Below are 13345 nucleotides of genomic sequence, written 5' to 3' on the forward strand. Positions count from 1 at the left end.
CCCAGGATCATGACCTGAGCCGATGGCAAAGGCTTTAACCTGCTGAGCCACCCAGGCACCCCAACCATAAGAGACTCTTAATCTCACAAAACAAACTGAGGGTTGCCAGGGGGAGGGGGGTAGGGAGAGGGTGGTGGGGTTATGGACACTGGGGAGAGTATGTGCTATGGTGAGTGCTGTGAAGTGTGTAAATCTGGCGATTCACAGACCTGTACCCCTGGGGCTAATAATACATTATATGTTTATAAAAAAATAAATAAAATTATTTAAAAAAATATATATATATATTTGTTTAGACTTATCTACATATTTAGCCTCTTCATTATATTCCATTTCTTCCTTCATCTGTATGCTCTCCCCTGGAATCATTTTCCTTGTGCTTGAAGAATACTCTTTAGTTTTTCCTTTATTGCAGATATGCTATATTATCTCAATTTATATTTTTCTGAAAATGACTTAATTCTGATTTCATTAACTTTTTTCAATAACCTTTATGAAATATAAATGCTTTCATACTTAAGCATCTCTTCTTCTAGTATAGGCTTCTAGGTTGTCACATATTTTCTGTCAACGCTTTGAAGGTATTCCAGTATTCCAATAATTTCCATTATTGCTGTGTTTAAGTCCGTTGTTAGATTGAGTGTTGTTCCTTTGAAGGTTGTCTTTTTTCTGTGGCTGCTGGCAAGGTTTTTTAATCTTTAGCTTTCTTTTCAGTAGCGTTCCTACAGAACAAACAGTTCTGTGGACAGATTGCAAAGATCACTGCAACAGTAACTCCCATCTCAGATGCTCTTCTGGGAATCTTGCAATTCCCTTATCAGGAGGGTAAGAGTCCACTTTCCTTGCACCTTTTTGTGTTTACCTCAAACAAGAGAGTACAGCTGAAGTGATGCTATGTGACTTCCAAAGCGAGGTCATAAAAAATGCCATGCGTTTCTGCCATCCTCTCTTGGGATGTTCATTCTTTTTTTTTTTTTTTTTTTTTTTTTTTTTTTTTTTTTTAGATTTTTTTTTTTTTTATTTATTTATTTGACAGACAGAGATCACAAGTAGGTAGAGAGGCAGGCAGAGAGAGGAAGGAAAGCAGGCTCCCTGCTGAGCAGAAAGCCCAATGTGGGGCTCGATCCTAGGACCCTGGGATCATGACCTGAGCTGAAGGCAGCGGTTTAACCCACTGAGCCACCCAGGTGCCCCGGGATGTTCATTCTTGAAAGTCAGACACCATGCTTTGAGAAAACTCAAGCAGTCTCTGGCCATGCCCATGTACACAGGAATCACAGTTGCCTTTAGGACTAGGTGGCAGGCGGAAGCTGGAAGGGCTTCTGGGAGACTGTTAGTGAAAGCCTAGAGGACCCCATGGAGGTGATTATTGAGGGCCTACAGGAAAGCAATAAAAACTTACTGGAAGCTGAATGCAACACTGACACTTGGCAATAAAGTGAAAAATGGAAAATATACCTAAATGCATTCAATAATCTGGCTGAGGGGATTTCCCAGCAGAATACTGAGAGTGCCATCTGGCTTCTGCTGCTGCCTATGATAAAAATGCAAGAGAAAGGATTAAAGAATGAACTCTTGGGGCGCCTGGGTGGCTCAGTGGGTTAAGCCTCTGCCTTCGGCTCAGGTCATGATCCCAGGGTCTTGGGATCGAGCCCCGCATCAGGCTTTCTGCTCGGCGGGGAGTCTGCTTCCCCCTCTCCCTCTGCCTGCCTCTCTGCCTACTTGTGATCTCTCTCTCTGTGTGTCAAATAAATAAATGAAATCTTAAAAAAAAAAAAAAAAAGAATGAACTCTTACATGTGAAGGAACCAGGACTTGACAATAATACTATTTCTCTTTCCCAGCCTCCCCGTAGGGTAAATTAGTCTTTAATTAAGACAGGTCTTAGACCAAAGGCAAATCCAGGGTGGGTCTATGGGGGATCCTTTGTGAAGACCTCAGAAAGATTCAAGGTTGTGCTTCATAGAACATTTCCAACCAAGAAAAGGCCCCTCTGAAGATTTTAAGGTGTCCCCAGCAGATCCTATGAAATAATAGATTCAAAGAATTTTTTTTTTTAAGATTTTATTTATTTATTTGACAAAGAGAGTGAGAACAGGAACACCAGCAGGGGGAATCGGAGAGGGAAAGTTTCCCGGAAGGCAGACGCTTAATGACTGAGCCACCCAGGAGCTTAAGGGTGTTACCCTCAGCATCTTCACAGGAAGCACCAGGTTGAGAATTTCTTGCCTCGGATATATATATTTAGTTAGTTAGTTAGTTAGTTAGCTAAAGATTTTATTTATGTATTTGACAGAGAAACATAGTAAGAGAGGGAGGACAAGCAAGGGAAGTAGGAGAGGGAAAAGCAGGCTTCCCACTGAGCAGGGAACCCCATGTGGCCTCGATCCCAGGACCCTGGGATCATGACCTGAGCTGAAGGCAGACGCTTAATGACTGAGCCACCCAGGTGCCCCTCAAATAGATTTACAGTGGTGTGTTTTATGTAATAAAAGTGAACCTCACTAAGGTTTTTAGAAAACCCACATAGTTCTTAAGAGAATTGTTCTGGTAGCACCACAAATTTGAACTAAATACAAAGAGTGCAGAGAAGAACAGAACTTTGGACTCCTGATCTTTATCGTCTAGGAAGCGGACTGAGGTGGCTTTGGAGTTACGCATTCGTTTTATGGAAAATAAAGGTTTTAACTCAGAGGGCAGAACCAAGAGCTACAAAGAACAACTTACAGAAGGTTAATGAGCACCAAAAATTGGCAAAATGTTCTCTGATTTCAAAATCGCTAGGGGGCAGTGACTATTGTCCATGTGCCTCCCACTTCCCCCATTTTTGAACAAGAATGTAAGTTATCTTACACCTCTCCCACCATTGTATTCTGTGTGTGTGTGTGTGTGTGTGTGTGTAGTTGTTTCTTTAGTTAACAGGTTTTCACTTTGAGAATGATACTTGAGGAGCTATACCCAAGAACTCTATGTGAGGAGTCTCGTCTGTACCTGGATGTGACACAGATGACACAATCTTAGACCTTGAGCCTGCGCATGACACTGTCACAGAATGAGAGTTTTGAGGAGTCTTGAAAGAGGAATGGGTGTATTCTGTCTGTGGGAGGAACGTGAACCACTGTGGCCAGAAGGCAGATTTTCAAAAAATGATTACAATGTTCCCCATCCTATATTGTCCTAGAACCTTGCCACTCTCCTTTAAGAGGTGGACTCTATGCTCTCCTTGAACTTGGGTGAGGCTCTGGGACTGCCTTGACCAATAGATTATGGCAAGAGCAATACTATGTAGCTTACGAGACTAGTTCAAAAGAATGCCATGCAATTTTGCCTTGCTCTCTTGGGATGCTCACTCTTGGGTCCAAGCCCAAGTAGCCAGTGAAAAAAACCCATGTGGAGAGAAATTGGGAAACCTTTCTAACTCACAGGACTGTCTGAATTCTCGGATGATAGTCACTACCAACCTCCTTGCCATGTGAGTGAGAAAAATAAAGAGTTACTATTTCCCTTCTCTCCCCACCCAGCTTTTTTTAGAGAGAGTATGCAAACACAGTGGGGAGGGGCAGAGGGAGAGGAAGAGAGAATGTTAAGTAGGTTCCACGCTTGGTGTGGAGTCGGACAATTGCTCGGTCTCACGGCCCCGAGATCAGGACTTGAGCTGAAATCAAGAGTTGGGTGCTCAACCAACTGAGACACCCAGGCATCCCAACTGGTTACTGTTTTAAGCCACCACGTTTTTGAGGTAGTTTGTTCACAGCAATAGCTAACTGAAACATAACCCCAAAACATTCTCACACAATGTTTTGAAGTAACAATCATTTGCTCACAGATACACAGTTTGGACAGGGCTTGACAGGTACAGTTCTTCTCTGCTTCAGATATCTGAAGCCTTTGCAAGATTATAAATGGCTAGAACCTAGAATAATCTGGAGGTTTTTCACTCACATATCTGGTGCCTGGGTGGAAATAACTCGAAGGCTGGGCTCCACTGGGAGTATCACAGGAGATGTCTACAGTTGGCCTCTCCATGTATTTTTCGGCTTCCTCACATTATCACAGCCTCAAAGTAGTCAGACTTCCTAAGGTGCCTCAGGGCTCCAAAAGCAAATGTTCCCAGCAGAAAAGGCAGGATCTTATTTATTTATTTATTTGACAGAGATCACAAGTAGGCAGAGAGGCAGGTGGGGGGGGGAGGTGGGGGGGAGCAGGCTCCCTGCTGAGCAGAGAGCCTGATGTGGTGCTCGATCCCAGGATTCTGGGATCATGACCTGAGCTGAAGGCAGAGGCTTTAACCCTCTGAGCCACCCAGGCACCCTGAAAAGGTGGGATCTTCATAGCATTTTATGATCTAGCCTCTGAAGTGACATAGTACTAGTTACGCTCCACACAACTGACTGAAACGGAAGCACATCCAGATTTGAGAGAAGACATTTCTCTTCTTGAGAGAAGACACCTCTTGGTGGAATAAATGTCAAAGGGTTCATGGCTGTGTTACAAACTGCTACAAATAATTTTTCTGTGATAGGTACACTATTCTTTATACTTGCTTTAAGTTTATCGTTGTTATGAACTGAATGCGTTACCTGAAAATTCGTATTTTGAAATCCCAACCCACAATGTGGTGGCATTTGAAGGTGGGGCCTTTGGGATGTTATTAGGTTTACACGAGGGCATGAGAACGAGCCCCCCGCCATGATGGAATTAGTGCCCTTATAAAAAGAGGAAGAGAAGCCAGCGCTCTCTTTCTTTGCCATAGGAGGACATGGGGAGAAGGCAGCCATCTGTAAACCAGAAAAAGTCCATTACCAGGAACTGAATCTGCCGGAATCTTGATCTTAGACTTCCCAGCCTCCAGAAAAAAATAAATGTCTGTTGTTTCAGCCACGCAGTCTATGGTATTTTGTTATAGCAGCCCACGCTAAGACATAGTGCTTCTTGAATTTCATGTGGCTTGATGTCTTTGTCAGTTTTGGAACAACGGTCCACTTTTATCTCTTTAGATACACTTACGCAATGCTTTGTGGCCCTCAAAGAAAATGAGCAATGAGGCCTCTAAGACTGTCACACTATGGTTTTCCAAAGTCTATTCTTAAACCCAGGAAGCAGGAAAATAGTCATGGTCATTCATCACTGAAACAGAGTTTAGACTTAACTATTCTGGGGATGCTCCCCCTTCTTTACCCCAACCCCTCCTCTCAGAGCATTCTTCTCTGATCTCCATGAGGAAAAGGTCAGCCTGGCTTCCTTACACCAACACTTCTCTGTAAGATTTGACCAATGAAAATTTTACTCTGCTACCAGTATTCGAACCAGTAACAAACACTGGATGGCAATTCTCCCACAGTGATTTTTTTTTTTAAGATTTTTATTTATTTATTTGACAGAGAGAGATCACAAGTAGGCAGGGGGGGGGAAGCAGGCTCCCCATAAGCAGAGAGAGCCTAATGTGGGACTCCATCCCAGGACCCTGAGATCATGACCTGAGCCGAAGGCAGAGGCTTAACCCACTGAGCCACCCAGGCGCCCTCCCACAATGATTCTTAAAAAAAAAAAGAAAAAGAAAAAAGTAACCTAGCATTTGTTCAACTTTAAATTTCATCCATGGCTTAAAATGTTCAGTAAAATCTAGAAGAAAATACAAATTTTAAAGATGGGATGCTTTTTACTCTTTGTTTTGTATATCTCTCACTGAATCTTCTATAATAGGCATGTGTTACATTGGTAAAATTAATGAGAACATAATGTATTAAAAATGTAACCTAAAGTACATCATTAATACCCACGACATGAATTTAACATCATCCAGGGGACAACTGCTTCACATATGATTACTGAAAACCAGAATCTGACCTTGAATTTCTCATGTCAGTAACAGACCAACACATTACAATTTAGGGGAAGCTATATTCTGGGTACCTCCAAGATGTTTGCAGAAAAAGGTTAGAATTTGTTTCCAAGAATCTTCCTGAGCCCTAGCATGAGCCCTGGGCTCCCCACCCCAGATTATAGGTTTGTTCAGTAATTTGTGAACAGAAGCGGGGCATAGGGGGAAGTAAGGAGGCTCAATATTATGCCCAGTCCCAGGATAAGAGAGGATCTGGGGTTTTTCCTTTCCACGGGCCTGTAACCGTTCAGAGGCTATTTGGGCATATAACTCACTCCTCCAGTTATGGTCATCCTGACCAACGATGAAGAGGATGGGCCCCTGGGCCTTCTCTATTGGAATCATGCTGGGGTTCTCATGCCTTCCTATAACATCATTTCGTATATCCACAATGTCCAGGAGGCCTGAGAAGGCTACCTTGAGTCTTCTAAAATCATGGTTCAATGGTGGGATATAAGTCTGCTTGTACTGTATGGGTCTGTTTCCACTGAACCCGGATCCGTTGATGGAAACTGTGGCTGAGATGTTTTTCAAATATGAGGCCATGGAAAGACAAATATCAGCTCCTAAAGAAATGCCCAGAAGCCCAATGCCTGGGCCCTTTACCTGGAAGGAAAGAAGAAAGAAGAGTCAAGAACACATCTCATAGAAAAATGTTCTACAGTGATGGGAATATTTTTCATCAACATCAGTTCACCTAATGAGTGTTGATACTTTGGGTCTGAGTTAAGCTGAGGGTAGAGGGAAAATGGGGGCTGGGAAGTAGCCGTCCCTTTAGAGGCTGACAGAAAAAAAATACGGAGCTCCTGGTTGGCTCAGTTGGTAGCACACACGACTCTTAATTTTGGATTATGAAATAAAGGTATTAACTATTAAAACATTTTAACATAACTAGAGATGCTAACTTTAATTTGTGAATTGGCCACAAGGGTGTCAAGCTCAGCCGACAGGAGTTTCTTCCCACATAAAAAATATCTGAGTGAACACATGGCAAATGAATTGTGAACTCACTGGCAAGTCTGGATATTTATTACAAATGTTCCAGACTATCAACCACTATCAACCAATGCTGAGTCATGGAGCCTGTCAAGTTCAGGTCTTCATTCAGGTGGGCATGATCTGAGTCTCAATGTGCCAATGTATCTAACTGTGTAGAACCAAGTTCTGTTCTAAGTGAATGACTCACCGACCCCATCTACATACACTGGCAAATGATTACAGAAACCAAGTAAGACTTCAGATCAAATTAAGTAGTTCTTAGCTTCTGAAATGTGTGGGCAAGTTCTGATCAAAATCTGAGAACACACTGATATCAGAAAATTAAAGATTAGGGACGCCTGGGTGGCTCAGTGGGTTAAAGCCTCTGCCTTCGGCTCAGGTCATGATCCCAGGTCCTAGGATTGAGCCCCGCATCGGGCTCTCTGCTCGGCAGGGAGCCTGCTTCTACCTCTCTCTCTGCCTGCCTGTGATCTCTGTCTGTCAAATAAATAAATAAACTCTCTAAAAAAAAAAATTAAAGATTAAAAAATCAGAGTCTGCACAGAAAAGTAAACAATCAACAAAACTAAAAGACAACCTAAGGAATGGGAAAAGATATTTGCAAATGACGTATCTGATAAAGTGTTAGTATCCAAAATTTTAAAAGAACTTACAAAACTCAACACCCAAGGCCCCTGGGTGGTTCAATGGGTTAAGTGTCCAACTCTTGATGTTGGCTCAGGTCATGATCTCAGGGTCCTGGGATTGAGCCCTGCTTCAGGCTCCCTGCTCAGAGGGGAGTCGGCTTCTCCCTCTCCCTTTGCCCCTCCCCCTGCTCATTCCACTCTTGCATGCACTCTCTCTCTCTCTCTCTCAACTTTTAAAAAAAATCTTTAAAAAAAGATGTTCAACATTACTCATCATCAGGTACATGCAAATCAAAACTACAATGAGACAGTGCCTCACACCCATCAGAATGGCTAAAATAAACAACACAAGAAGCAAGTGTTGGCGAGGATGTGGAGAAAAAGGAACACTCGTGTACTGTTGGTAGGAATGCAAACTGGTGCAGCCACTGTGAAAAACAGTATAGAGGTTCCTCAAAAGTTAAAAATAGAACTACCCTCCAATCCAGTAATCACACTACTGGGTATTTACCCCCAAAATACAAAAACACTAACTCAAAGGGATGCACACAGCCCTATGTTTATAGCAGCATTATTTACAATAGCCAAGATATGGAAGCAGCCTGAGTGTGCATCAACAGATGAATGGATAAAGATCACACACACACAGGAATATTATTCAGCCATAAAAAAGAATGAAATCTTGCCATTTGCAACAAGATAGAACTAGAGTATAAGGCTAAGTGAAATAAGTTAGAGAATGACAAATATAATGATTTCACTCATATGTGGAATTTAAGAGAAAAAACAAATGAAGAAAGGAAAAAAAAGAGAAATCAAGAAACAGACTCTTAACTCTAGAGAACAAACTGATGATTCCCAGAGGGGTGGTGGATGGGGGATGGATTAAATAGGTGATGGGGATTAAGGATTGTACTTGTGATGAGCTGTAGACTCCCTATATTGTACACCTGAAAGTAATATGACACTGTATGTTAACTATACTGAAATTAAAATTTAAAAAATTAGGGGCTCCTGGGTGGCTCAGTTGGTTAGGCATCTGCCTTCAGCTCTGGTCATGATCCCAGAGTCCTGAGATCGGGCTCCTTGCTCTGTGGGAAGCCTGCTTCTCCTTCTCCCACTCCCCCTGCTTGTGTTCCCTCTCTCGCTGTCTCTGTCAAATAAATAAATAAAATCTTATAAAAAATAAATAAATAAATATAAAATTTAAAAAATTTTAAAAACATGTAGGGGTGCCTGGGTAGCCTGTTAAGTGTCTGCCTTCAGCTCTGGTAATGATCTCAGGGTCCTGGGATGGGATTCCCCTGCTCAGCAAGGAGTCTGCTTCTCCCTCTCTCTCTGCCTCTTCCCTCTGCTCAAGTTTTCTCTCTCAAATGAATAAATCAATCTTTTTTTAAAAAGGCATGTAAAGGGATGCCTGGGTGGCTCAGTCGGTTAAGCGGTTGCCTTTGGCTCAGGTCATGACCCCAGGGTCCTAGGACTGAGTCCTACATCAGGCTTCCTACTCAGCGGGGAGCCTGCTTCTCCCTCTCCCTCTACCTGCCACTCTGCCTACTTGTGCTCTCTGTGTGTCAAATAAATAAAATCTTCTTAAAAAGACATGTAAAACTAATGAATTAGAAAGTCATTTTGCATAACAAATGCAAATTCCCGAATAATTCCTTTAAATAAAACCTCACATGGATTTTTATGATTAATTCTGCCTTACTAAGCCATCTGACAGAAAGTGTGATTAGGCACTTAAAGCCAAGGAAATCTCCAAAAGAAATCTCTGTGAAGGAAGAGTCGAGCAGCAACAGGGGACCTGGCACAGGTGAGTGCAAAGTGACACCCTCTCTGGATGTATTTCTAGAGAGAATGATACAATAAAGGACATTAGAAGAACCTTGGAGTGTTGAAGCATGTAGCCCAGGGCTTCTTCGAAGTACTCCAGGTGTATGCTGTCAATTTCCTTGGAGAGATCTTCAAAGTTATAATAAGCTAGAGCCAACGTGGCAAAACCATGACCAGCCAAAAGGCTTGCTCGATATTCCAACAGGCCCCCTCCAAATCCAAAGATGTCAATGATCCCTGGGAAAGGTCCAGGTCCTAGAGAAGAGAACAATATAAAGGAAAGGTATTATAGAATTTAAATCATTTGCTTTCCTTTTAGAGATCTTTCTATTTAGTGGGTTCCTATGAATCAAAGGGAAAAAGACACAGCTCCCTGAGTTACTATGCAAAAGGAATACAAATACCTTAGAAGGAAAATCTACAAGGTACCTTCACATCAATGAATTTATCCTCCATATGATTCTATAAATTATCTACAAGGTTCTAAGACTGTTCAGTTATCAAGGAGAGTAATTAAGTCTTTCATTATTGACTACATCATGGAAGGAGGGATTTCACGTTTTAGATGGTGTTGATTCATAGCGTTCTGTTAGGGGACTGGACATAAAACCAGGAATCTTGAAATAAAGCTTTAGGTTGTGTTGCATTGACCCTTGGTTTTGTGTGTGTGTCTACCAATATTTCAGATGTCTATTTAGAGAGAGGAAAGAAAAATAAATATCCAGAGATGGCTTCAGGTGAGAAAGTCGGTAGAGTCTGAAGTGTAATCCGTGGTACAGTGAGGCATGAAGAAGTGGAGAGGAGGCCCAGTGTACCCAGGGCACTATAGAGGGGTGACAAGGCAATAGCTTTCTTGATTGATAGGGCTGATGAGATCTGTAGTTTATTGGTAACAAAGTGGCCCACATACCTACCCATCCTGACACCCCTTTTCTTTAGCCTGCGGAATAACAGTACTCACCTCATTGAGATATTATGGAGATTAAACGATATAATGCAAGCAAAACGCATAACAGAGGCCAACACGTCAAAATACTCCATTTTGGTTGTTTGGCTACTGGCTTCCTCATTGTCAGCGTCTCTGTCCTAATTCTGCCTGTACCGGAAATCACTGGATGCCAGGGCAGCCAGCCCCGCGCCCCCTAGGACCCCAAACTCACCAGGGGGCAAGAAGAGCGTGGCGCGCACCCGGCCCGCGCGCACCGGCTCCCGCCGCACGCCCGGCCGTAGAAAGTGGCGCTCGTGCACCGTCCGGCCCAAGACACGCTCCGCGTCGGGCTCGTGGCCGTCGAGCACCTCCAGCTCCACGGCGAAGGGCGTCTGCACGTCCCGCTTCACAAACCGCCAAAGCGGCTTATCCGGCTCCATGGCCCAGAATAGACCCATGGGCTCGAGCCCCACGAAGCTGCCGCCCAGCGCGGGCGCGCGCGCCAGGTCCAGGAGGCCGCCGGCGTCGGCTTCGTACCGCGCGTGGGCCCGGAAGAGCGCGCCCTTCTCGTCGCGCAGGGACGCGCGCAGCGTGACGGGCTGTCGCGGGGCCAGGCCGCGCACAGTGATGCGCACGGGCTCGTCCCAGCTGCAGCGGCCCGCGGGCTCCAGGACCACCGTCACCATCCCGGCTGCGCGCGGCTGCCGTCCGGACCTGGAGCAAGAAAGGCGCAGGTCGCTCCCGGCCGAAGTCTGGTCCGGGGCGGCCGAGTGCGCTTCGCAGGCCCGACCGGGTCAGGCGTCCACTGGCGCAGGAACGGTGGGTGGTGGAACCGCGTCCGGGCGCTTCCGATCCCGGGGCCTGCGCAGCCGGGACTCGCCTGAAGTTAAAGCAGCGGGTCATCTTTCCAGCTCGCGTGGGGCGTGCGGGGCGAGCTGGAAACTGGGCGTGGCCCTGAACCCGCTTCCGGAACGCTGCCCTCCCTCTAGCGGTTGTCTGCCTTGGGAGTCAAAGTTGGGTAATCGATTCTGAGTAGTCGATTCGTGGTAAAACGAGAACTAAATGAGTTTAGGCAGAATTCCAAGAATTTGGCCTCCACGGAAAAGGGCAGATTTTTTTTTTAACTTTTAGTGATTTATAACATACGTACAAAAAGTGCGCAGACCCTAAGCGTGCAGTCCAATGAATTTTTACAATGGGAACATACTTTTGTAATCAAGCACAGGAACCCAGAAACCTCATTCCCAGCTCGCCAGCAGCCACCCTCATTTCTGCTCCGGGCATTTCCCCTGTCCCCAAAGTTACTCTGTCCTCTTCCAACAAAATGAAGTATTTTATGGGACTGAGTCCTTCGGTGCGTCGTCTTCGGTGTCTGTCTGCCTTCCCTCGACATTGTTTCTGAGATTCCTGTGTATTGTTGGGTATAGTTGTGTATCATTTATTATCATTGCTAAGTGGTGTTCCATTTTGTGATAAGGCAAGTGTTTGTCAACTTCACTACCAATGGGCATTTGACAGTTCTCAGATTGGGACTATAGTGCTATGAACATTCAAGAACCTTCTTTTAAATAAGTCAATCGGAGAAAGACAACTATCATATGATCTCTTCGATATGAGGAAGTGGAGATGCAAGGCGGGGCGGGGGTTGGGGGGAGGTAGGAAAAGAAAAAATGAAAAGATGGGATTGGGAGGGAGACAAACCATAAAAGACTCAATCTCAAGAAACAGACTGAGGGTTGCTGGGGGGAGGGGGGACGGGAGAGGGTGGTGGGGAAATGGACATTGGGGAGGGTATGTGCTATGATGAGTGCTGTGAAATGTGTAAACCCGGCGATTCACAGACCTGTACCCCTGGGGATAAAAATATATGTTTATTAAAATAAAAAAAATTAAAAAAAAGAACCTTCTTTTGATGAACATAAGTGTGCATTTCAGTTGGGGTATTTATCTGAGAGCGGGATTGCCGTATAATAGGGAATGCATGTGTTTAGCCTTAGTAGACACTAAAAGTCAACCTTTTGAATGTGACCCTAGAAGCAGTATAGATATAATGTTAAGAGATGCCCGGTGTTTTATTTATACATACAACAATAATAGCTACTCTTTTATCAGTACCAAATGCTTTACCTACAAAATTCAATACGTTCACCAAAAGCTGGGAGTCTTTTTCGAATATGGCTGAGGAGGATCTTGAGGCTTGGAGAATATTAAGCTCTGAAGTGATCTAATAAGTGACAGAGCCTCGACTGACTCCAAATGTGGAACTCAGGGGTGAGCAGCAGCATTGTGGCAAGGTGTAATCAGAGTTCTACCTCTGGCTTTATTAACCAGTTCTGTAGCCTCCAACAAGTGTTTTTTTGTTTTTTTGTTTTTTTCCTCTGGGTTTCAGAGTTCTTGTTTGTAACACAGTAGAAGTCTCTCATAGAGGATCAAACATGATAGCGTATACGGAAGTCTTAAGTATGTGAAGCAAAAGGGAATGGCCAGAGTCAAAGCCCACGTGTTTCATTTCTCATGGTCTCCAGATAATTGCCCTAGTTTTGCATATTGCTTTTTAAACTGCTGTGTATAAGAAAAATCAAAAGAAAGATTTTTTAGAGAAAAAAATACATATTTTTTGAAACAGAGGTAAGCAATACTGAAAGTTTAAAATGGGAAATGATAGAATCTCTTCTCTTTCCAGTTCCCCTTTTCCCTTGGAGGTAGGTGCACACATCTTGATTTTTTCCTGTGTGTTTGCAGTATGTAAGCATATGGGAGTGTGAACATACTAATGTACTGTTCTGCAACTTGCAGACCTATGTTTTCATTTTTCTGTATATGGAGGAATAGAATGGATGGGTCTTATGGCAACTCTATGTTAAACCTTTTGAGGAGCTGCCAGACCATTTTTCCCAAAGTCCCATTTGAAATCCCACAGCAGTTTATAAGAGTTCCAATTACTCCACATCTTTGCAAGCACAGGTTATTATCTGGTTATCTGTCTTTAGACATCCTAGTGAGGAATAGTCTCTTTGTAGTTTTTTTTTAAAGTTTTTATTTGTTTGCCAGAGAGAGATCACAAGTAGGCCCACAGGC

General features: G+C 43.8%; 1 protein-coding gene across 3 annotated transcripts in view; it reads right to left on the minus strand.

The window, feature by feature from the left end:
- Positions 1 to 12137, minus strand: part of ACOT6 (acyl-CoA thioesterase 6) — a 29179-nt gene extending 17042 nt beyond the window's left edge. The window contains exons 1-3 of one of the 3 annotated variants that reach the window (XM_080807918.1): positions 10500 to 12137; positions 9392 to 9594; positions 5326 to 6487 (exon numbers count right to left, since the gene is read on the minus strand). In XM_080807918.1, the coding sequence (XP_080664044.1) occupies positions 5882 to 6487; positions 9392 to 9594; positions 10500 to 10953 (1263 nt within the window). In that variant the 5' untranslated portion in view covers positions 10954 to 12137 and the 3' untranslated portion in view covers positions 5326 to 5881. Of the gene's footprint in view, positions 1 to 5325; positions 6488 to 9391; positions 9595 to 10499 lie in introns of those variants that run through there. The other 2 variants (XM_080807920.1, XM_080807921.1) reach the window with 2 other exon arrangements.
- Positions 12138 to 13345: the final 1208 nt, after the last annotated feature.

This window comes from Martes martes (assembly GCF_963455335.1).
Source record: "Martes martes genome assembly, chromosome: 7".
Taxonomy (NCBI): domain Eukaryota; kingdom Metazoa; phylum Chordata; class Mammalia; order Carnivora; family Mustelidae; genus Martes; species Martes martes.